Source organism: Ovis aries, chromosome 24 (genome assembly GCF_016772045.2).
Source record: "Ovis aries strain OAR_USU_Benz2616 breed Rambouillet chromosome 24, ARS-UI_Ramb_v3.0, whole genome shotgun sequence".
NCBI lineage: Eukaryota > Metazoa > Chordata > Mammalia > Artiodactyla > Bovidae > Ovis > Ovis aries.
The window spans coordinates 15,062,892-15,085,922 of NC_056077.1; the positions used below are offsets into that span (position 1 = coordinate 15,062,892).

Here is a 23,031-nt window from a genome sequence, read left to right on the forward strand (position 1 = left end):
GGTATAGATCCCTGTATCTTTTTGTTTGACTGAAATAGTTTATAATAAAAGGTCGAAAAAAAGAAGACCTACTAAATGTGGTTCTGTAAATAACTAAAAAATCAGTTTGAAATAAGACCTAAAGGACATTTCAAAAGGTTAGTTTTTATATTGGTTTTGAGGCTGTGTTTCATTCTTGCTAAAGAAGCATCAGAATTTCAGTTTTTACTCTGTGAGTTTTATGCATTTAAAAGTGATGGTATAATTTCACACCTCGATGTGTCTGTATCCTGTCTATGGTCTGGTTCTTAGGATCTCTCTTTTGGTCAACATTTTAAAATGTTTCACTTAAAACTCGGTAGCTTACAGGTTATAAATAGAATACGTTTTAAGATTTGCGTTGTTTGTTAGTTGTATGCAAAAGGAATTTGAGTTTATTCATGTAAAATTGTGTTTTAGAGTAAAGCAGGCTATTAAAAGTCAGGAAAATGGTTGCCCTTTGGGGGAGCAGTATCAGGAAAGGAACAAGAGGGGGCTTCTGAGGACCCAGTGTCTGTTCCGTGTCTGGGTGCTGGATGCATGGTGTGTTGGGGAAAATTACTGTTCCTATGTGAATTGTACTTTAACCAAGAGATTAAAAATACATGGATGCATACCATTCAACATAGAAAAAAGTGTTCATTAAAAAAAAATTGGAATGTACACAAGAACATAAAGGAGTGGAAGTGGAGATTTTGGAAGGTGGAAAAGTGTAAAAGAAAGAAAATGCCACCATCATCGTTTCCGTCTTGCTGCTTTTCCCTGCACTTCATCTTGCCCGTTAAAAACAGTTGTGATCATGCTCCACATTCATATGCAATTTTATACCATTTCATTTGTTGCTTTTCTCCGACTTAATATTTTAGTGGAAGCATGTCCTCCTGTTGTTAAACGCTTCGTGAGCATCTGTCCTTTTGGAAGTTGCAATCTTCTTTTGTAGGCGAGCACCACTGTGCGAGTGACCAGCTCCAACGCCAACGCCGCGGGTCCCCTCATAGTGGCTGGCTACAACGTGTCTGGCTCTGTCCGCAGCGATGGGGAACCCATGAAAGGGGTGAAGTTTCTTCTCTTTTCTTCTTTAGTGACCAAAGAGGTAAGCAAAGAGGAGTGAAGAGCAAGAGAGATTGTGGGCAGGGAGTGGAGGAGATGGGAGATCAGAGAGTAAGAAATTCAGGTCAGTCACAGACATGGAAAACAAACTTAGGGTTACCCGAGGGGATAGCTGGGTGGGGGAGGATAAATTAGGAGCTTGACATTAACATATACACACTACTGAATATAAAATAGATAAACAGTAAGATCCTACTGTATAGCACAGAGGTGCATACGTACTCAGTCGTGTCTGACTCTTTGTGAGTCCATAGACTGTAGCCCACCAGACTCCCCTGTCTATGGGATTTTTCAGGCAAGAATACTGGAGTGGGTTGCCATTTCCTCCTCCAGGGGATAGCATGGGGAACTATATTCAGTATCTTGTAATAAACTGTATAATTGTGGTGCTGGAAAAGACTCTCGAAAGTCCTGTGGACTGCAAGGAGATCAAACCAGTCTGTCCTAAAGGAAATAAACCTTGAATATTCACTGGAAGGACTGATGCTGAAGTTGAAGCTCCAGTACTTTGGCCCCCTGATGCGAAGAGCCAATTTACTGGAAAAGACCCTGATGCTGGGAAAGGTTGAGGGCAGGAGGAGAAGGGGGGACCACAGAGGATGAGATGGTTGGATGGCATCACTGACTCAATGGACATGAGTTTGCACAAACTCCGGGCGATAGTGGAGGACAGGGAAGCCCGGTGTGCTGCAGTTTGTGGGGTCACAGAGAGTCAGACATGTCAGTGACTGAACAACAATAAGCTGTAATGGAGAAGAATCTGAAAAAGAATGCATATATGTATGACTGAATCACTTTGCTGTATAGCAGGATGCAATTCAACATTGAAAACCAACTATACTTCAATTAAATAAAAAGATGCAGATCAAAGTTGATGGATAGTCTCACCATCTAAGAACCTTGTATCTCTCTTTTGACTCAAAACAAATCGAATGTCTGCTCTGGGAGGCAGGGTAACTCAGTGGAAAGTGCCCAGGCTTTGAAATCGAACAGACCCAGCTTCAGACAGATCCCAGCTCTGCCTCTGGGCAGCTGTGTGAACTTGGGCCAGTATGGTTTCTCATCTGGACTATGGTGATCCATGGTAGGGGAGGACAGTCATCATTTTTTTTTTCTAAGAAGGCTGTACCATTTTTAACTTTGCGAATGAAAATTGAAGTGTTACTCACTCAGTCATGTCCAAGTCTTTGCAACTGCATGGACTGTAGCCCACCAGGCTTCTCTTTCCATGGGATTCTCCAGGTAAGAATACTGGAGTAGACTGCCAGTTCCTTCTCCAGGGGATCTTCCCGAGCCAGGGATTGAACCTGGATCTCCTGTATTACACTCAGATTCTTTCCCATCTGAGCCCCCTGGGAAAACCTTAACTTTGCAAACTTGTATGTAAAGATTTTTACATTGTGCTCTGTTCTCTACTGCATCGTAGGTTTCAGAAATATTTTGTGAAATAAAACTTACGCAAGTTTTTTGAAAGGTGGCTATTTGATAAAAATCAGAACGTTGAAGTGGAAAAGGAAGTCATTTTGACCTTTTTCTCCTGACATAGGATGTCCTGGGCTGCAACCTCTCCCCGGTGCCCGGGTTCCAGCCCCAGGACGAGAGTCTGGAGTACCTGTGCCATGCGGTCTCCAAGGAAGACGGCTCCTTCTCCTTCTATTCCCTGCCGAGCGGGGGCTACACTGTGGTGAGCAAAGCTGACTTCTGTTCTGTTTATGTTTGGGAGTCTTAGGACAGGAGGTATCATTGACCTTGCAATATCAAAGGACTGAATGGTTGGCCTGCAGTTCCACAAACATTTTATTTAGCAGTAACTTAAGCTGTGACTCTGTCTTCTCAGTAACAGCTGCAGAAAGCCTAAGTCTTTCCTCTTTTAAATGTGAAACCGTTATGCTTAATAGTGTCTGTTTGCCCACTTTGAACCTCTAGTTATTTGTGGGCTGCTGGCTTTGAGTGTTAGTATTGATGGTTGAATCATGTTCCTGGCTCTTGGTAAGTAACAGACTTTCCCTTCCAGATTCCGTTCTATAGAGGAGAGAGGATTACCTTTGACGTTGCTCCTTCCAGACTTGATTTTACCGTGGAACACGACAGCCTGAAAATTGAGGTAAGACCTCCCTGCCTTCTGGAGGGACAGGTGTTGGGGTGCCCATTCCTGGGCACAGGTGTTGCAAGCGTGTTAAAAAACAATTAATATTTATCTAAAAGTGCTGTTGGAAAAAACAGAATCTTACACTTTCTTCCACTTTATCCTGGGATCCACGGAATCCTTCATGTCGCTCACATAACATCTGTATCTTAGTGAATTGGAGCCCTAGTTTTATCTACGTCGTTCAGTGAGATATGTTCACTGAGTGTCAGTAACATATATTTCAGGGACTGTTCTAGTGATGGGCTTATTGGAGTAATTGAAAGAGGCAAAAATTCCTCTTCTTGTGTAATTCATGTCCTGATGGCAGAAGGAGACGATACAGTTATAAATAAGTAAATCAGAAAGTGTATGAGAAGGGCATGTGTTCTTTAGAAACGAAGCAAGAAGGGAGATTATACTGTTTCAAGGTCAAGTGGGGGTTGAGGTCTCCTGGGTTGTACTTGGGTAGGCCTCACGGGGAGGTGACTTTTGAGTAACAGCCTGAAGGGGAAGAGGCAGTGAAGTGTACTTACGTCTGTGGGAAGTGTGTGTAAGACCCGGGCGTGGCAGGTGCGAGGTGTGGGGAACCCCCAGAGGCCAGGGCGGCTGGAACGGAGGGAGTGAGGAAGGAGGGAGGAGGAGGGGGGCCAGAGCGGTGATGGGGCAGGTCGTGCAGGTCCTGGCGGGCTTTCTGGGCGACACTTGGCACCACTGAAAGGTTCTGAGCAGGAGCATGTGCGCCCCCCTGCCTGCCACGGTGAGCAGAGTCTGCAGGGGGCAAGGTGAAGGCAAGGGACCAGCCTGGAGGCTGTGGCAGGAGACCAGGTGACCTGACAGAGTCTGGGCCTTGTGGGTTGACAGGTGAGGTGACGGGTAGGGTGAGAGGTGGCCTGACAAATGCTTTAGACCTAAACCAGGTGGTGAACATGCTTTTCATCACCTTTCTATCTTTAATTACAGAGGTAGAAGATGGTTACTATAGAAAATGCGCTAGGTCAAATCCCCAAAGAAAACAGCAGCCTTTTATAAGTGGACCACCTACAGTGTTACAGTTATTGAAAACAGTAGATTTTAATAGTTTTCTTTTACATTAAAAAGGACTGCATTGAAGTAGCTTAACTGGGTGGAAGCTAGCTTTCAGGGTACATGCTCAGCAGGATTCTGACTCTGCCTTTTAAGATCCCCTAAAGCATTTGACTGTATGGGAGGGTAAAGGTCAAGCCCTTGGTGCTTCAAGGGACTTGCCCAGAAGGATGGGGGCAGGTGAGTGGGGAAACACATTTCCCGATTGCAAACCAAAGTTTTAAACAGACATGAGTGGAATTTCAGGAAGCAGTCTATAAGCTAAATAATGTAGGACCATTGAGTCTTGTTCTTTTATGGTATTTCTAGCACGTGATTTAGTGCCAGGTACATGGCAGGTGCCTAATAAAGATGATTGTTGAGCAAATAGATGATTTAATAAGTGGGTTAACCATGTCTTTTTAGACAAAGAGCTATCTGACTGAAGAGGAAGCCATTTTCTTAAAGCTCTCGAATACCGTCACATGCATGCTTTCCATCCGTTCATTCAGGAGCCATTTATTGAGTGCCTACTGTGTAGGCAATGGCACCCCACTCCAGTACTCTTGCCTGGGAAATCCCATGGACGGAGGAGCCTGGTGGGCTACAGTCCTTGGGGTCGCGAAGAGTCGGACATGACTGAGCAACTTCACTTTCACTTTTCACTTTCCTGCACTGGAGAAGGAAATGGCAACCCACTCCAGTGTTCTTGCCTGGAGAATCCCAGGGACGGGGGAGCCTGGTGGGCTGCTGTCTGTGGGGTCACACAGAGTCACACACGACTGATGTGACTTAGTAGCAGCAGCAGCAACTGTGTACCAGGTGACTAAGACAGAAGAGGGCCCTGTTTTCATGGAGCTCCCATTCTAGTGGGAGGCAGACAAAATAGGAAGAAATCAAACAAGGACATTGGAAAGTTACTGGCTATTGGGAAGGTTTTTGCTGAAGCTGCTAAAGTGGATTAGTGTGATTGTCAGTGCGTGGCTGGGGCAGGAGGCAGGGGCTCCCAGGAGAGGGTAGTCAGGGATGGTGTCTCGGAGGTGGTGACGGTTTGAGCAGAACCTGGAGGATGAGATGGGACGGCCCGTCTCCCATCTTCTCAGGTGTGGGAGGAGATCCAGGCTGAGGGAGCAGCTGGTATGAAAGCTGTGGTGAAGGCACATGGGAACCCCAGATCAGAGTGGCTGGAGCCCAGCAGCTGTGGAGGGCTGGGCCCTGGCCCTTACAGGCAGGGAGGGTGCAGACACATAAACCGAGCTGAGAATGTGGGGTGAGGGGATGCGCAGCAGCAGGGCTGAGCTGGGGGTGTAGGCGGACCTAGGACTTGAATTCCGGTGTGGCGGGAAGGCAGGAGAAGGGCCCGAGGGACCTTGCAGAGGAGGAATCCACGCACCTGTGATGCTGGGGGCTGGGCAGCGGGGTGCCCAGTGGGGTGATCCTGGGTCTAGGCTGGGAGACCGCGGGGTGGTCTGGCCCCCCGGAAACAGCATCTGGAGGGGAGCGGGCATGGAGGGGTGCTCTCACAGGTCTGACTCAGTGGTCTCTGGGGAAGTCAGTCTCTTGATCTTTTTCATTTAGTTATTTGAGAAATACCCAGGTTTTTGGAGAAGGAAATGGCAGTCCCCTCCAGTATTCTTGCCTGGAGAATCCCAGGGACAGGGGAGCCTGGTGGGCTGCCATCTGTGGGGTCGCACAGAGTCGGACACGACTGGAGTGACCTAGCAGCAGCAGTAGCAGCAGGTTTTGGGAATCTGAGAAGGAAGGAAGACAGTCGTGGGAAGGGGTAGCTGGTGGGTGAGTCGAGAGGGAGCTGGGCTGTCACAGGGGACCAGGAAGAGCCAGCGTGGGCCGAGGTGCTGAGCGATGGCCTGAGGGGCCTAAGGGGGGCTTTCTCAGCTCAAGTACACGACAGCTTCTCCCTGTTCTTCTTCTTCAGCCGGTGTTCCACGTCATGGGATTCTCTGTCACTGGGAGGGTCTTGAATGGACCGGAAGGCGAAGGTGTCCCGGATGCAGTGGTCACCCTGAACAGCCAGATCAAAGGTGGGCAGACACGCTGGGCCCAGGCCTGATTTCTGGGGCTGGGTTTTGCTACAGGGGGAAATGGAAAGGAAACAAAATCTTGACTCTGAAAACAGGTCAGCTTTCGGTATCCCCGTGTAGATGAGGGGCACGTAGCTGTTTTTGGCTCATCCTTTGTCAGCATGTTTTTGTTCCACAGTCAGAACAAAAGCTGATGGCTCGTTCCGCCTGGAGAACATAACCACCGGGACGTACACCATCCATGCCCAGAAGGAGCACCTGTACTTTGAAACCGTCACGATCAAAATCGCACCCAACACACCTCAGCTGGCTGACATCATCGCCACAGGGTAAGGGGGTCATGGGGGGGGCCACAGGGCTTACGCTGGCAGTCAGCAGAGACCAGAACACCTTCGATCTGACCGTGTGTTTCTACCACGGAGTCTCATCCAATCTCTGACACCTGTGGAGACGCAGTTGGCTACTTTAAAAAGATGAGAGCTAAACGTTATAAACTGAAGGTACTTAGCTGTTGGCTGCTTCCCGAAAATCATCTTGCTTCAGAATTAAAGTGGGTTTACGATAGAAGAGGATCTGTCGTGCCTGATTTCACATCTGTGGGGCCTTCCTTGGCTTAATTGGAAGGTAGTGTAGTTGGTTGAGACGTTGGTTGTAAGATGCTTCGGGTCATGGGTCACAGTTCTTCCTGTTTTGTTGTGCTTAGTGTGAGTTGTGAGGGGACATGCGGTGGTTGAATTCCTGTAGTTTCATCACACAGCGACAACGTTTAGTGCAGAGAACCCCGGCCTTGGAGTAGAATCTGGGTCTTTCTTCTCTGCATGTTCCCTAGAGAGTGGAGGTGGGGGGAGGCTGCCATCTTTTCCTCGGCAATAGGTGCTCACTAACAAGTTACTTGGTGGCTCAGTTGGTAAAGAATCTGCCTGCACTGCACGAGAGACCCGGGTTCGATCCCTGGGTCGGGAAGATCCCTTGGAGAAGGCAATGACCACCCACTCCAGTATTCTTGCCTGGAAAATCCCATGGACAGAGGAGCCTGGCGGGCTACGGGGTGGGGCAGGGTCTGCATGGAGAGCGGCCTCTCAGAGCAGCGTGGTGTGGATGAGGGATGGGGGCACAGTGCCTGGCATTGCTGGAGTGGAAAGTGCTGAGCAAATGGAGGGAGCAGGTGTCGCAGGGCCTCTTCATGCCCCATTGGAAGTGGAGGGCTTTTTCCATCAGGGAGAAAAGTCAAAGGCCAGTGAACAGTTATAAACATGGAGGTAACATGGTTAGACGTTTGTCTTCAGCGAGGCATGTTGGTGCCATGGTGGGGCAGGCCTCGAAGGGTCGAGATGAGGGTGCGGGAGGCTGAAAGCAGAGTTGTCTGATGGAGAAATGTCTCGGGGTTCCCAGTCCGAGAGGCCGAGGCCCTGGAGAGGAGCCAGGTGGGGCTGAGGCTTCGGTTGTGACCACGGGTCCGCAGGCCCGCTAGGTGGTGCTCTTCACCAGGTGCTCAGATGGATTGTGACTCCGGAAGACTTGGTGGCAGAACCTTGGAAAGGGTAGGAGCAGGTCATGGGTCACAATTCTTCCTGTTTTGTTGTGCTTAGCGTGAGTTGTGAGGGGACATGCCGTGGTTGAATTCCTGGCATGGAATCTGTGGACCGGAAGTAGAATGTCAGTCCTCGAGGGGCGGCCTCAGGAGAGCCTGGGGCGGGGGCTTTAGCTGTGACCTCCCGCCGGTCACGGGGGTCCGGGAGCTGAGCCCTGAAGCATGCGTTACTGGCCTGGTCACTGAGGAGGTTTTCTCTAGGCAGGTGGGGGCTCTGGGTCAGGGCTCCAGCGAGGAAGCAGACCCCCAAGGAGCCTCAGGAAGTGATCCTGGGCTTCAGTTCTCCCTTCCTGAGCAGTTCTGAGCGGCAACTCTGGGTGAGGCACCGAGGTGAATGCTGGGTGTGTACAGTGAGCCAGACTGTAAGTTACGGTGACTGTAAGTTACGGGGGGTGTGCCGGAAGCGCTTGGGGACCCCCAGGGGACTTCCTTCAGGCTGGGGGCTGTGGAAGCCGAGACCTTAGGGAGGACTGAAAGGTAGCCGAGTGGACGACTTGGCAGGTGGAGGGGTCAGTGTGTTGCAGGAGGGGGGCTCCTCCTGGAAGGTTCTCTGGGTAGAGGGGTGGGGGGACAGACAGCGTGGGTGGGGGTGACGGTGAGGCCTTGTGGCCATCTTGTGTGGGTGAGCTTTTCCCCAGGTGAGTGGAGCCCCTGGGTGGGTTTTCAGCAAGGGAGCTGTGAATCAGGGTGCTTTGGAAAGATTTTCTTTTCTTCTCCTGACTGCTGTGTGGGGAATAAATGGGGGAGTGGGGAGCCAGAGTAAACTTGAGGGAGTAAATAGGAGGTGCTGGAGGAGTTTCCTGGGGAGATGGTGACCCGTGGGACCTGAGACCGGGTTCTGGGGGGGATGGGAGGAGTGGGTAAGTTTGATGTGTGATAGGCCTGTGCCTCAGAGCTCAGGTTTCGTATTTCAGCCATTTGGGTAGATGGAGGAGGTACCATTCCCCGTTCATGGAGGTAGGGAAACGTAGTTTAATTTTACATTTACTCTTTGAAATGGAATTTTGAATCAAAGAGAAACCGCGTTCTTTGAATATCTTTGGAGAAGTTGATCATTTTTCTTTTGGGCCATATAGCACATTTGTCTTTTAATTCATTGATATTTCTTTGTTTTTCTTTTATTCTCTTTTAAAACATTATTTGAAAAAGAGAAAAACTGAGTTAAATGACAGAATGTAGCTGTCTCACTAGGCACCAAAATTACTAATTTCTCTCCATAAATGTATTAAATTCTGATGAAAGAATTTTTTTTTCAGAGTTTAAACTTTTTATTTTGTATTGGGATATAGCCCATTACCAATATTGTCTGATGAAAGAATTTATTGGCACAAATTGATTTTTAAGGGCTTCAGTATAACAAACACTCTCCTACCAGCTTTTTAGTTCTTTTTCTAAATGAATGTGTATTTGGGGTTTAGTGTAATGGGTCACTTCTCTTTAATGGAGAATATGAGCTAAAACACATCATATGGTTAAAGTATTAAAACTTAGGCAAGGGGGTTCAACTTGTAATGAATAAGGGGACTTCCCCCCGCCCCCCCCCGAAAAAGACACAAATGAAGAGCGTATGGGAGGGCCTTGGGAACAGTTCTTTCAGTATTCCCTTCCTGTCAATTTTCTCTGAAAGCACACAGTAGGGAACCGAAAAAAAAAGGCAAACCTTTGCATCCAGATCAGGGCTTGGCACACTTTTTCCATCAAGGACCAGAGAATAAATATTTTAGACTTCATGGGCCCATACAGTCTTTGTGACGAAGCCCACCATAGAAAATTCATAAATGAATGGGCGTGGCCATGTTCCAGGGAAACTTTATGTGCGCACACTCTAATGATATACTTTTTATATGTCATGAGATAGCCTTTTGATTTTTTTTTTTTTTCCTTTTTAACCCTTTAAAAGTGGGAAAACCATTCTTAGCTCACGATCCCAACCAAAACAGGTGGCTGGTGTGACTTGACCCGTGGGCGGTGGTGTCTTACCCCCTGCTGTCCAGCCTGAACCCTGGTGGCCAGCCTGGTCATTTCCGTCTAGAGCAGTGGTCCCCAGCCTTTTGGGCACCAGGGACATGTTTTTTTTTTTTCTCTTTTGAGATCTGTGTTTTGGAAGACAGTTTTTCCATGGTCTAGGGGAAGGAGGGGGATTCTGTGATGATTCAGGTGTACTTTATTTATTTATTGTGCACTTTATTTCTTTATGACATCAGCTCCACCTCAGATCACCAGGCATTAATTAGATCCAGGAGGCGGGGGCCTCTGCTCTAGAGAGACGACTGTGGCCTGCACCGCCTCGTGGTTCCTTCTGTTTTTTCTTTGCAGCCGAGTGGGCCTGCCAGCACCTAGTGCACCCCATTACTGTCCAGCACTGAACCCAGCATTTTTTATTCTCTTCCTGTCAAAAGTAGCAACTGGTTTTTATCTAAAGCGATCCTCTTGAAGATTACAAAATGTAAATTTTAGGCCGTTGAAGAATTGCTTGTGACCTCCAGCGGTGGGACGTGATCACAACTGACTAAGCATGAAGATGGCCACCCAGGGGACACTGGGCTTTGCTGGTTTTTGTTAGCGGGTGGGTGTGCCTTTCCTGTGCTTCTGGAAGTGTGCCATGCCGTACTTTACGCTCTGCTCATTTACAGTCTCCAGTCTGAGTCATTACCTTAATAGGGCTTTTCAATTATAAGTTGCTTCTGTAGCTCCTGGCTCCTAAGGAGTTCAATTTTAGCTCTGCATTTCTTTAAACTTAATTACCTTTCCTATTCAGATCTCTCAGATTGCTTTTCTGTGTGCATTATATATAATCACAGGCGAGGAAGCCGTCTTTGATAACCTTGCCTTGTTTTATCGCCTGGGTAATACCACACTTCCTTAGGCAGCTTACAGCTCTTGCCTTTAAGGACTCATCCGCATTCTTGGTTGTGGCTGCTCCACCGTCAACGATCCAATTACCTGAAACATTTTTATCATCCACAAATTGTCTGAAAACCGCTTCTGCAGTGGGGAATGGCCAGCTGTCACCCAGAACACACAAACAGCCCTGCCCCAGGCCCGCCCTCTGCCTTTCCATGTGCAGAAAGAGGTCCAATCTTCTTTCTAATGATTGCTTATAAAATTGAAGTCGTTTGGTCTGTATTCCCATCTCTTCATTAAGATCACACTAGTCTCAAGGATGAGGGCTGGAAGCGGGATTCCAAGTCTGGGTTGCCAGCATCTTTCCTGTGATAATTGAGTTCTCTTGTTGGGCTGAATGGTCCTCTTGTTGCAGGTTCAGTGTGTGTGGCCAGATATCAATCATTCGCTTCCCTGACACTGTCAAGCAGATGAGTAAATACAAAGTTGTCCTGGCCTCTCAAGACAAGGACAAGTCTTTAGTCACCGTGGAGACGGACGCTCAGGGATCATTCTGTTTTAAAGCGAAACCAGGGACCTACAAAGTTCAGGTATGACGAGTTTTATTTCTTTTAAGATATTTGAAAAACAAACAAACAACAACAACAAGGATTTGAAAGGGTTATTTTAAGATGGGATCAGAGAAGGAGCATTTTCATTCCCAGCTTCTTATTTTGATAACTTTACATTCCTGCATGTCAGTAGAGCAGATAGGCAGCCGGCTTGAAAGGATGCGACAGGTGTTTCTCTTTTCCCGTCCTGATATTTGTTAGGGGTTAGTATCAGGCTGCCAGTCACACGTCTACCTCCTCAGGCTTCTGGCTGCTATAGAATATCCATGGGTTGCCAGATGAGATCAGAGTGAACTCTCTACTAGTGGCAGCTCAGTTACATCCACAGAGCATGGCTTCTGGACCCTGAGGCCAAAATGGAGCTTCCCATTTCCTGCCCTGCTGTAAATTGGAGATGCTGAGCAGGCACCCCCTGATTCCTCTATCCATCTCCCTGGTGAAGAAGCCGGGGAGACCCTGGCCTGTGGTCTCACCACTGGGGTGAAGGCCTGAGCGCAGGTGGGGGCAGGAGGCCAGAGGTGAGATAGAAGCAGAGGTTCAGCCCACCAGCCCTGCACTGAGACCGTGTCAACTGCTGCTGCTGCAGCGGTTGAGCGAGGGGAGGGAGTCAGGGAGGGTCCTTCTAAGACTTTGCTCTCCTCCAGGCCAGTGGAATCTCCCCACTCTGAGGAGGTGGGATAGAGGCACAGCCTTCCCCCTGCGTCCAGGAACAGCATGCTGTGTGGGTGGTCAGCTCCTTTACCAGCCAGCCAGCTTCTTGTGATGTTGGCCACATAGACAAGCCTTTGGAGACTCCATCAGAGGCACAGTCAGGGACTTTTCCAAGGAAGGGCAGCTCTGGAATGTGATCTCTCTAAGGATGAGGAAGGCCAGCACCGCCTCTTCTCCCAGCCCCTCTTGTGAGAGAAAGGCACACAGAAATGAGGGAAAAAGAAATGGCCCAGGTCCACTATTGATCATCCACGTGGGTCCACAAGCTCACAGTTCATGTCACAAGTGACCTCATACCAGAATTCTAGGATTCTAGAATCCTGGTTCTAGGATTTAGTGATCAGTAACAGCTTTGCGTGCCCTGATACGCTTTTGTGTGCACCCTGACACCACGGAAGGCTGGTGTTCTGTGTCTGATTAGAAATACATTTTCTTCACACCAGCAATATGCAGATTTGTTGTGATTATAAAACTATGCCTAGGAATGAACCTTCTCCTTCAGAATCCGTCTAGCCTCAGGCCCAGATGATCTGGTGTCCTGTTGGCCAGGGAGCAGTGACCCTGATGTAGCCACTGACCTTGTCCTGTGTGTCCCACAGGTGATGGTTCCTGAGGCAGAGACCAGGGCGGGGCTGACTTTGAAACCCCAGGCGCTGCTGCTGGCTGTGACCGACAGGCCTGTGATGGACGTGGCCTTTGTGCAGTTTTTGGCATCGGTTTCTGGGAAGGTCTCTTGTCTGGGTAAGACGTTAGTTGAAAGCAAGAACGGATGAGTTCGAAGAACCAGGCTGAGAGAGGTGGGATCTGGGTGGGCTCTTCCTCACTGGGCGGTGGCAAAGATCACAGCAGAAGCTGATTGGGGGAGTGGTGTGTGTGAGGCCGTGTTGTGTGCAGTTCTTTCTGAATAATTGCCGCAATCATCAGGAACATTTCTCTTGGAATACTCCTGCTTTGGCTCCCAAAAGAACGTGTGGGATTCTTTTTCTGAAAGGAGTTGGGCCCAGGTTTCAGTCCTAGCTCTGTCATTTACCAGTATGAGACTATAAGCATTTACTTGCCCAGCCTCAGTTTTCCTTCAGTAAAATGGGAATACTGCTGCTCTCAGAGGGTTTCAGTGAGGCTTAAATGTGGTCATATCAAGAGGCCGTATAGCATAGTGGTTAAGACCATAGACTCCAGAGCCGGACCACATGGGTTTGAACCATCGCTGTGTGATGTAGGGTAAGTGACTTAACCTGTGCTGTGAGTCCCTCATCTGTAACGTGGGGATGTTATCAGTACCTGCCTCACAAGGTCATTGTGACGATCAAAGGAGTCAGTGTGTGTATGGTAAAGAATCTGCCTGCAATGCGGGAGACCCTGGGTCAGGAAGATCCTCTGGAGAAGGGCATGGCAACCCACTCCAGTATTCTTGCCTGGAGAAGCCCATGGACAGAAGAGCCTGGCAGGCTACAGTCCACGAGTTCTCAAAGAGTCAGACATGACTGAGCAGCTAACAGTTTTTTCATAGCCATTAGAAGTACCTGGAACACAGCAAGAGCCATATAAATCTTTGCCGTTGTTAATAATATGATGATGATGATAAAGGGCCCAGTTCTGTACCTGGTATGAAGTGGGCATTCAAGAAAGTTTCACTGCTTGTCTGACTTTTTCTCTGGCTCCCGTTGGTACTCCCTAGATACTGTTGCTGCCAGTGTGGTAAATGCTGGGCAGCCTTATTGCTTGGTGCCAGTGCCTTACGTGGTGGGAGAGGTGGGGGTGTTGGGGCAAACTTCTTAGAATCAAGTAGACGCCTGTTAGCTTTGAAGGACCCCTCCTGGGGCTGCCCTTCAGCAGCTAAGTGGTAGCAAGCAATCCACAGCAGTCAAGGGTTGGAACAGGTGTTGTGGTTCCCAGAGCTGCCAAGTGAGGCCCCTGCATCTTTTCTCTACAGACACTTGCGGTGACCTGCTGGTGACCCTGCAGTCCCTGAGCCGCCAGGGCGAGAAGCGGAGCCTCCAGCTCTCCGGCAAGGTCAACTCGATGACTTTCATGTTTGACAACGTGCTGCCAGGAAAATACAAGAGTAAGAGCTGAAGGCAGCACTTCCTGTCTCTCTAAACTTTCTGAAAACTCGCCCTCTAGTTGCATCCCAACGATACTTGTTTAACTCTTGTTTGTCTTTGTCCTTTGACCTTGGATTTGCATCATTTAGCTTGGGCAGTGATGCAGGAGTTGAGGCTTTCTGAACCAACTGCCACCTTATCAGGATGATCCACGCACTTCTCCTCATGCCATTTTATTTGTAAATTCCTGAAAACAGTGACACATGATTACACTGACGTGCTCTACCACTTAGCAGCTGTGTGAGCCTGGCAGCTTACTTGATCTCCCTGGGGCCCGGTTTCCCCTTCTGAAGCAGGAGTCGCAGAACCTTTCTGCAGAGTGATGGAATCCGGTTTGTAAAGCCCCGGCACAGTGCCTGGGAAGGAGAAGGCACTTTTCCTTGTCTTCCTCAAGAAGCTGCCCATTGCCTATACTTTTGTTCTGTCAGAATTCAGCTTGAAGCTGCTGGCTGTAAACAGCCTCGAAAGTAGTAGACTGATTTTTCAGGGAGATTATGTTTTCTGTTAATGTAGGGTGTTGGCAAACTATGATCTGAGGGCAGCTGCCTGTTTTTATGAATAAAGTTTTATTGGAACACAGCCACACCCATTTGTCTGTCATCTGTGGCTGCTTGTGTCCTGCAGAGGCAGAGTTGAATAGTTGAGACCGTGTGGCCTGCAGAGGTGAAAATATTTACTCTCTGGCCCCTTAGAGAGCAAGTTTGCCAGTGTCTGAATGTCTTACCTATAGCCTGGTCTTAGGCTTAGTTGTATTTCTTTGTTAGTGATTTTAACGGCCATTGGTTTCAGTTGTTGGTTTTTTTTTTTAAGCAATTATTTATTCCCAGCATGGCCAGTTCTGTACATATACCTACACACACACACATACGTGTTTGTATGTATGTGCGTATAGGGGCTTCCAAGGTGGTTCAGTGGTAAAGAATTTGCCTGCCAAAGCAGGAGACAGAGATTTGATCTCTGGGTCGGGAAGATCCCCTGGAGAAGAGCATGGCAACCCACTCCAGCATTCTTGCCTGGAGAATTCGATAGAGGAGCCTGGCAGGCTACTCTCCGTGGAGTCTCAAAAGAGTCGGACATGACTGAGCGACTGAACAATAAGAACAGCGTGTGTATAAACTCATTCACGCACTTCATTAGCACTGTTTCTCTGGGGGTATTCAGGGAGGTGGTACGCTCTGCCCACATGGTGTCCGTGTCGTGTCCTTTGCAGTCAGCATCCTGCATGAAGACTGGTGCTGGAAGAACAAGAGTCTGGAGGTGGAGGTTCTGGAGGATGATGTGTCCGCCGTTGAGTTCAGGCAGACGGGCTACATGCTGCGGTGCTCCCTTTCCCACGCCATCACTCTGGTAAGCGGGCTGCTAAGGATGCTCTTATTTGGAAGGACACTCGCCTTTTGGAGAGAGAGAAGGACTAGTGTGCCAAGAGGACCATCCGCATAGTCAAGCCAGATTTCCTTTTCTGCCCCTCAGCTCACCCACCTATTATGGAAACACCGTCAGGAAGCATTTTAAGTCCCTTAGTGGAAAGATGCCTTTGTTGGGGAGAGTTCCTTGTCCTGGCTCCACGTTAAACTCTAACTGTGACTAGTGATTTTGGAAAGCTGTTGATATAGTGCAGAGCATGTGGGCTTTGTAGGCCCTGCCAAGTTCAAGTAATGTTTGTGAGCCTCCATTTTTCTTTCTGAACTTGAGATCATAATACTCACTCCCCACGGTTGTAGTGAGGTATGAGTAAATCTCTCAGGTATTTGAAGTTTTCCTGTGTACCCTGCTCTTTCTTAGGAACAGGTGCAGCTGAGCAGAGTTGGTTGTCCTCTTGCAGTCTCTGTGGCTGGGTTGGCAGTTACCCAGTGGGTTTTAGGATGGGAGCATCTGTGTAGCCCTGCGTAGGTCTGTTCCTGAACTTCGTATAATCTTCTGACTTCTAGCAATGGCAGGTGTCATTGTCAGATCTCAGTGGCAAAACGGGGGCAAATGACAATTTAGTGGCTGCTTATGTTAGACACCAGAGCAGTGAGACTGGTCTCTCTAATGCCAGTTGAACACTCGAACCACTTAACTACAAATGGTCCACAGACAGCTTTGTTACAGGAAACGGGTTGATTACTATCCAGTTGAGAACAAGCGAGAGGGATTCGGGAAACCAGTCCTTGATTTCCATTTCTCTTAGACTAAGAACGTACTCCTAATGAAGGCCAGCCCTTTGCTGACTCCTGTCTTACTCCCTACCCATCTCCCCCTCGTTCACTAGCTGCCTCCAGTTCCACACCAAGCTCGGTCCCTTCTCCGGGCCTTTGCACATACTCTTTTCTGCCTGAAATGCTGCGTCTTCTCTGCAACTTGAGTGTGATTGCTTTTTCTCATCATTCAGGCTGAAGCCCCCCAGTGTTACCTGCGTGAGGGGGCAGGGGGTGGGGGGGCCTGTCTTGAGGCCAAGCTGAACAAGCCTCTGCGGAGGGTACTCTGTCCTGCTCCCTGTTTATTTCCTGCTAAGCTCTGTGACTTCCTAGCTGACGTCTACTGACTTCTCTGTTGACTGCATGGATTTTCTGTCTTCCCGTATCAGAATGTAATCCATGCTGAAAACAAGAGCCGTGGCAGCAGCCAGGGCCCAGCCTTGGGCCGGCCGCATGGCAGGTGCTCAGTAAATGTTAGTTGACTGAATGAAAAAGGTCACGTTTCTGTTGGAAGTTTTGGAGGGCTTTTAATTTTCCCCTGGCTTCCAGCTGTTCAAATGATTAATGTGCAAAACAGGTGACTGGTTCAGAAGCAGAAAGCTCACTCCTCGTCCGGGTGTCTCCATCTTCCCTGGTAAGGCATTGGCTTGGCTTTGTTCCCGTAGGAATTTTACCAGGATGGGAATGGACCTGAGAACGTGGGGATTTATAACCTCTCCAAAGGAGTCAACCGGTTCTGCCTGTCCAAGCCCGGTGAGTCTGGAAGGATCGATGTCCTCTGAGCGAGGGAAATGGAGAGGCTCTCTAGAGTGTTTCCAGAGGTGTTTTTCTCCATCTCGGTTCAGTTTGCATCAAGCTATCAATTTTGGTTGTGGGTAACGCCTTTGGAGGGAGCAGCACTTTTACCCAGAGAATTAGAGCTGGGGGTTGGCACATGTTCCCAGGCTCTCGAGTTTGAGTTGAGTCCAGACCACAGGGCCCTTTGACTTTGAAAAATCGAACACCATCAGCCCATCATCTCTCCTGCTGGGTGATCACTCCCACCTTGTTTAAAATCCTTCAGTGGCTTCTTTCTCTCTTTGTTAATCACTTTATTGAGATGCAATTTGCATGCCATAAAATTCACCCACTTAAAATGTACAGTGCAGTGGTTTTTAGTAAATATTCCTAGCCATATAACCATATAATCCAGTTCAGAACATTTTCATTGTTCCAGTGATGCCTTCCTACATGTTTACGGCTCATCTCTATTCCCAGCTTTTGGCAGTCACTAATCTATTTTCTGTCTCTAGGAATTTGCCTTGTTTGGACACTTCATATAGTGAAGTCATACAATACTGTTATTTTTTAGGCTCCTTTCACTTAGCATAATGTTTTTGAAGTTCATTCAGGTCATAGCAGATACTAATAATTTGTTCCTTGTTATTGGTGAACAGTATTCCATAGCATGGATATATCACAGTTTGTGTATCCATTCACCAGTTGGTGGGTAAATTGTTTCCAGTTTGGGGCTATTATAAATAATGTTGCTACGAACATTTGTGTACAGGTTTTGTGTGGATATCTGTTGGGGAGATATCTAGGAATGGAATCAAATGATAAATTTATGTTTAATTTTTTAAGAAACTGCCAAAATATTTTCTGAAAAAGCTGTATTTGCCATTTGATATTCCCACAAGCTATGTCTGAGGGTTTCAGTTTTTCTACCTCTTTACCATTATTTGTTGCTATCTTTTTGATTTGTAGCATCCTGGTGGTTCTAAGTAGGATCTCATTGTAGTTTTATTTTGTGTTTTCCTAAGGAATAATTTAGGGACTTTTGTTGGTTCTCAGGATAAAGTAAAGTAACCTCCATTCACCCATGGTTCCACTTCCCACCGTTTCGGTTACCTCTGGTCAGCTGCAGCCCGAAAATGTTAAATGGGAAATTTTAGAAATAAACAGCTTATACCTTTTAAATTGCATGCCTTCTGAGTAGCATGGTGAAGTCTCTGACTGTCTTTGTCTTGCTCCTGTCTGGCCCTTTGGCACATCTACATATATGTTACCCACCTGTTAGTGTAGGTAAAAACTTAGTACGTAGAGGGTTTGGTACTGTCTGCGATTTCAGGCATCCACTGGGGGTCTTACCACGTATACACCACGGATAGGGCACAGTCATGTATAAAACCCTTAATCAGACCTTGAACTCCTGTGTAATCTAGCTCGACCTGTCACCCTCTGTTCCAGCCACTGTTTCTGTGTTTTAATTAGGATGCCTTTGGCTGCAGGTAACAAAATCTGTATGACAACCCCCGACAAGTGGAGTTAATTTGATTCGTTAACGAAGACTAGCAGCGGGACTTCTCTGGTGGTGCAGTGGTTAAGATTCTGCCCTTCCAATGCAGGTTTGATCCCTGTTTGGGGAACTAAGATCCCGCATGCCATGCAGTATGGCCAAAAAATGAAAAAAAAAAACAAAAAACAAAAAACAAAGACAGCTCAGGCGTGGGTTCAGATGGTAGGTGTTAGGGTAGGTGTCTTTGTGATTCTTTTAGTCTTTTCCCTTTTTCTTTTTTTTTTTCTAATGAACTATGCACTGCTTTTTTTAAAATAATTTTTAAGAAGTGTGTTTTGTGCTTGGTCTCCATTAGTTTGTGGGCATTTCTTTAGCTGCAGTGAGCAGGGGCTACTCTTTAGATGCAGTGTGCAGGCTTCTCATTGTGGCGGTTTCTCTTGTTGCTGAGCGTGGGCTCTCGGGCACCTGGGCTTCAGTAATTGCAGCTCCTGGGCCCTGAAGTGCCGGCTCAATAGTTGTGGTACAGTGACTACGCAGCAGCAGAATGGGCTCAGTTGCTCCGTGGCATGTGGAATCCTCCTGGACCAGAGTTCAGATCCTTGTCTCCTGCATTGGCAGATGGGTTCTTTACCCCTGAGCCACTAGGGAAACCCTCACTTGGTTTTTTTTTTTCATTTTCTGCCTCGTGTTTTCAAGGAGCCTACTGTTGCTCCAGAAAACTTAGGTCTAAGGCAAGAAGATGAGAGGAGCGGTGGGCAAACATTTTCCATGCCACATCCTCCAGGAAACTTCCTTTATGTCTTATCATCCAGAACCGTGTCTCTTGGCCACTTCTAGCTGCAAGGGAGCCTGGGGCAGCTGGATTTGCTGCTGGAGGCTGGCATGCCTTCACTTGAGCGTAAGCGGGAGCTGGTTTGAAGGCAGGAAGGCAGCTGTTAGGGAGGCAGCCAGCAAGCCCGTGGTTCAGATGCTGTGCTCTGCCGCAGCGCCCTCCACCCCACCCGCCTTCACCTAGCTCTGCCTGCCCGCCTTGGTTCTGATGTTCCTCCCCAGGGAGGCTAGTGCCCCAGTGTCGCTGGGAGCTCGGCTGCTCGTGCCCACGAGGCCTAGTTCCTCCCCGGACCGCACCCATCACACCTGGTGGCTGTGGAACCCTTCTCTCTCTCTCTGTAGATGGCAAGCCCCATGAAGGCAGGGACTGTGCATGTTCCCCACCCTGTCAACACTCGACACAGCACCTGGCCCGAGTGTTGCCCTGCCAACATTTGTCAAGTGAAAGAACAAAGAAAGTAAAGGAAGAAACCTAACAATTTGTTTTTTAGGTAACTGCACTGAGGCTTGATCAGTGTGATGAGAACCGCAGAAGTGACTTGAACGAATTTCATGTTTGGGCTGGGCGGATGGCCAGAATGCTGGTGAAAGAGCATTTGGGAGAATCCGCTATTACACTTGGCTCCTTCCTGGAACTGTATTCTTCTGGCAAACGACATCATATGCCCTTAATCTGAGTGTTAGCCTGATGAGCTCATGGTGTGGAAGTGTTTTCTGTAGTTATTTCTTGGTTTTCTGAGACTTCCCTGCCCCATGCACCTTTTAGGAATATTTATAGGACGGAGTCCAGACTGTGGCTGTCTTTTGGATCTTTAACAGAATCTGTTAAGTAGGAAATTCTCAGTCTGAATCCCAGTAGAAATGTACTTCCTGTTCTTCCTCGTGCATGTGTCTGTTAGCTTGGTCTGTGCAGAATAAACTACTGTGAGCTGTTAAATGATGTAAAATGAAAATTCTGACCTGGTGAGCAGACCTTTGAGTGGATGGGTCATTGGTAAGAAGCTGTCCGTAGGCAGCGGAAAAGGCATTTCAGATCCTGTGTGTGATCTGTTAGGAAAGAGAGGCACCGCCTTGGGATTCCAGATGTTGGAATTGCTCAGTGGAATAGATGCTGTCCTCTGAAAATGACTTTTGATTTCCTGGCTGCAGGCGTGTACAAGGTGACCCCTCGCTCCTGCCACCGGTTTGAGCAAGCGTTCTACACCTATGACACGTAAGCTGGGTGCTGACCGCTCTGTGCTGTCTGTAGAGGGGAGTGAGCGTGGATCTCTGCGACAGTTATTTCTGAGAACAAGGGAGTTTTTTTTTTTTTTTTTTGTATGTTTTCTGGAAGTAGTAAGGTTAGGGAGTTAAAAGAATTTGTAGATAAGGATTTTAAGACAGTTGGGTAAATAACCGAGGAAGCGAAGATAGAGCTCTTCCCCAAGAATTCTGTAAACCCAGGACGGAAGGCTGTGGTTTTGAACTGTCTTGCACGTAACGTCTGTTGAATCTTCCAGCCTCACTGATAGGAATTTCTCAAGCTGCAGGCCTCCATTTTCCTGTTTTTACAGATGCTTGTGGGTTTCACTGGAAATTAGAGACGTAAAGTTTGGGAATGGAGAATCAGTTTACCCTTAAAGACACTTGTGTGTATTTGAGAAGCTTTCTCATGCCAAGCTAAGAGCAGTTTCACGTAGTATATTTCAGGGTCAGGAAGGTCGCCCATAAAGGGCGTTGTTTGTGATCCTTTGAGGACGTCGAGGTGGTGTTATGGTGTTTTCTTTCCCCTCTCTGATTTACAGGTCTTCACCCAGTATCTTGACATTGACGGCCATTCGCCACCACGTCCTTGGAACGATCACCACTGACAAAATGATGGATGTGACCGTGACTATCAAGTAAGGCCGGCGTTCCATGGTGGGCCGAGCGTGGGAGGGCGGGGGGCCAGGCCGTCTTCTCTCAGAGCTGCTCCGAAAACTAGTTTTGATTTGTTATTTCTAGGTATACATACAAATGGCCTTCGCTCTTACATGACATGGCCGTAAATTCACAACAGCCCTCCTTTCCTTTTATGATTCAGGAATTAACTGTGGATGAGGAAGAGCCTCCCGACAGCTCGTTTCACTGCCTCAAATTTCTGCCTGAGCTCTTTGTACTTCCTGTCTCTGCTAAGGGGGAAAAAAAAAAATCTCTGGTTTGTTCGTTGTATTTCAGGTGTTTCAGCAAATTCAAAAAAATTTGCGTATTTTTCTTTAGACCGTTTCTTGAAGTCTTGGGAAATAGAGATGGCACCTTGTGTGAGAAGGGTCGTGAGAGAAAGCGGGTGAAAGGCACTGTCTCGCTGAGGGCCACGTTTGCTTGCACACCACCTTTGAGAGGAACTTTGGCCCTGTGGTGGCTGCATCTGACACCCTAATTTTCTCAAGAAATGAAGGGGTTTTAACAGTATGACTGCCTTTGTCAAAGAGAATGGATATCTGAGTAACTTTTTTCCAACTTACCTTATTTGAAGTTGCCTTTCCAGCCACGTCTGCGTTTTTCTGTACACCTCCTGTTCACCCATCCGTCTGTGAAGAAAATATTTACGGAGCATCTCAGTGTTGTGTTAAAGCACTGGGCATAGGCAACAGCCCCTGCCCTCGTGGAACCTACAGTCTCACGAGGGAGGCAGATAGTAGTCCAGAGCTGTAAAACCGCAGCTGTGTCAAGTGCTTTGCGTAGAACAGGCTTCCCTGATAGCTCAGTTGGTAAAGAATCCACCTGCGGTGCAGCAGACCCTGGTTTGATTCCTGGGTTGGGAAGATCTGCTGGAGAAAAGAGAGGCTACCCACTCCAGTATTCTTGGGCTTCCCTTGTGGCTCAGCTGATAAAGAATCTGCCTGCAATGCGGGAGACCTGGGTTTGATTCCTGGGTTGGGAAGATGCCCTGGAGAAGGGAAAGGCCACCCACTCCAGAATACTAACCTGGAGAATCCCATGGACTATACACTCCATGGGGGCGGGGGGGTGGGGGGGCGGCGGGTCTCAAAGAGTCAGACACGACTGAGCAACTTTCACTTAAGTGCTTTGAATTTGACCTTGCTGGGGGGTTGGGGTCCATGCAGGAGAGGTAGGCTGCTGGGCCCAGGCCATGTTAAGGGTTTTAGCTTTGGCCCTGGATGCTCTGACATATTTCAAGTAGATGGGTCATGCTTTTTGTTTCAAGAAAGTCCCCCTGGGTGCTGAGTAGAGAACAGATACAAGAGGCCCAGGAGTGGGCGTTGACCACTCCAGGAGAGTCCTTGGAGACGGGCCGAGAGAGGATGGGGGCTTCATCCAGACGGTGGCAGTGGGTGGAGGGCAGTGGACAGATTGGAGAGCCATCGGGCGGACTGAGTGGTGAGACGTGGCAGCAGGCTGACCATGTGGGCTCAGGGAGGGAAGAGCAGCGGGGGCAGCTGTTGGTCTCTGACTTCATTACTGGGGTTCATATTCACCAGGGTGACCAGGTGGTGCCAGAGCAACATCTCTTAGTAATTTCCCACCTGAAAAGTGTGAATTA

At 48.1% G+C, this 23,031-nt stretch overlaps 1 protein-coding gene across 1 annotated transcript in view; it reads left to right on the forward strand.

The window, feature by feature from the left end:
* Positions 1 to 23,031, forward strand: part of LOC101111247 (BOS complex subunit NOMO1) — a 56,597-nt gene that overhangs the window by 14,207 nt on the left and 19,359 nt on the right. The window contains exons 7-18 of the mRNA XM_015104097.3: positions 959 to 1,111; positions 2,675 to 2,812; positions 3,143 to 3,232; positions 6,255 to 6,360; positions 6,539 to 6,689; positions 11,211 to 11,385; positions 12,717 to 12,858; positions 14,051 to 14,182; positions 15,433 to 15,569; positions 17,065 to 17,152; positions 20,658 to 20,721; positions 21,293 to 21,388. Coding sequence (XP_014959583.3) covers positions 959 to 1,111; positions 2,675 to 2,812; positions 3,143 to 3,232; positions 6,255 to 6,360; positions 6,539 to 6,689; positions 11,211 to 11,385; positions 12,717 to 12,858; positions 14,051 to 14,182; positions 15,433 to 15,569; positions 17,065 to 17,152; positions 20,658 to 20,721; positions 21,293 to 21,388 — 1,472 coding nt within the window. The remainder of the gene's footprint in view (positions 1 to 958; positions 1,112 to 2,674; positions 2,813 to 3,142; positions 3,233 to 6,254; positions 6,361 to 6,538; positions 6,690 to 11,210; positions 11,386 to 12,716; positions 12,859 to 14,050; positions 14,183 to 15,432; positions 15,570 to 17,064; positions 17,153 to 20,657; positions 20,722 to 21,292; positions 21,389 to 23,031) is intronic.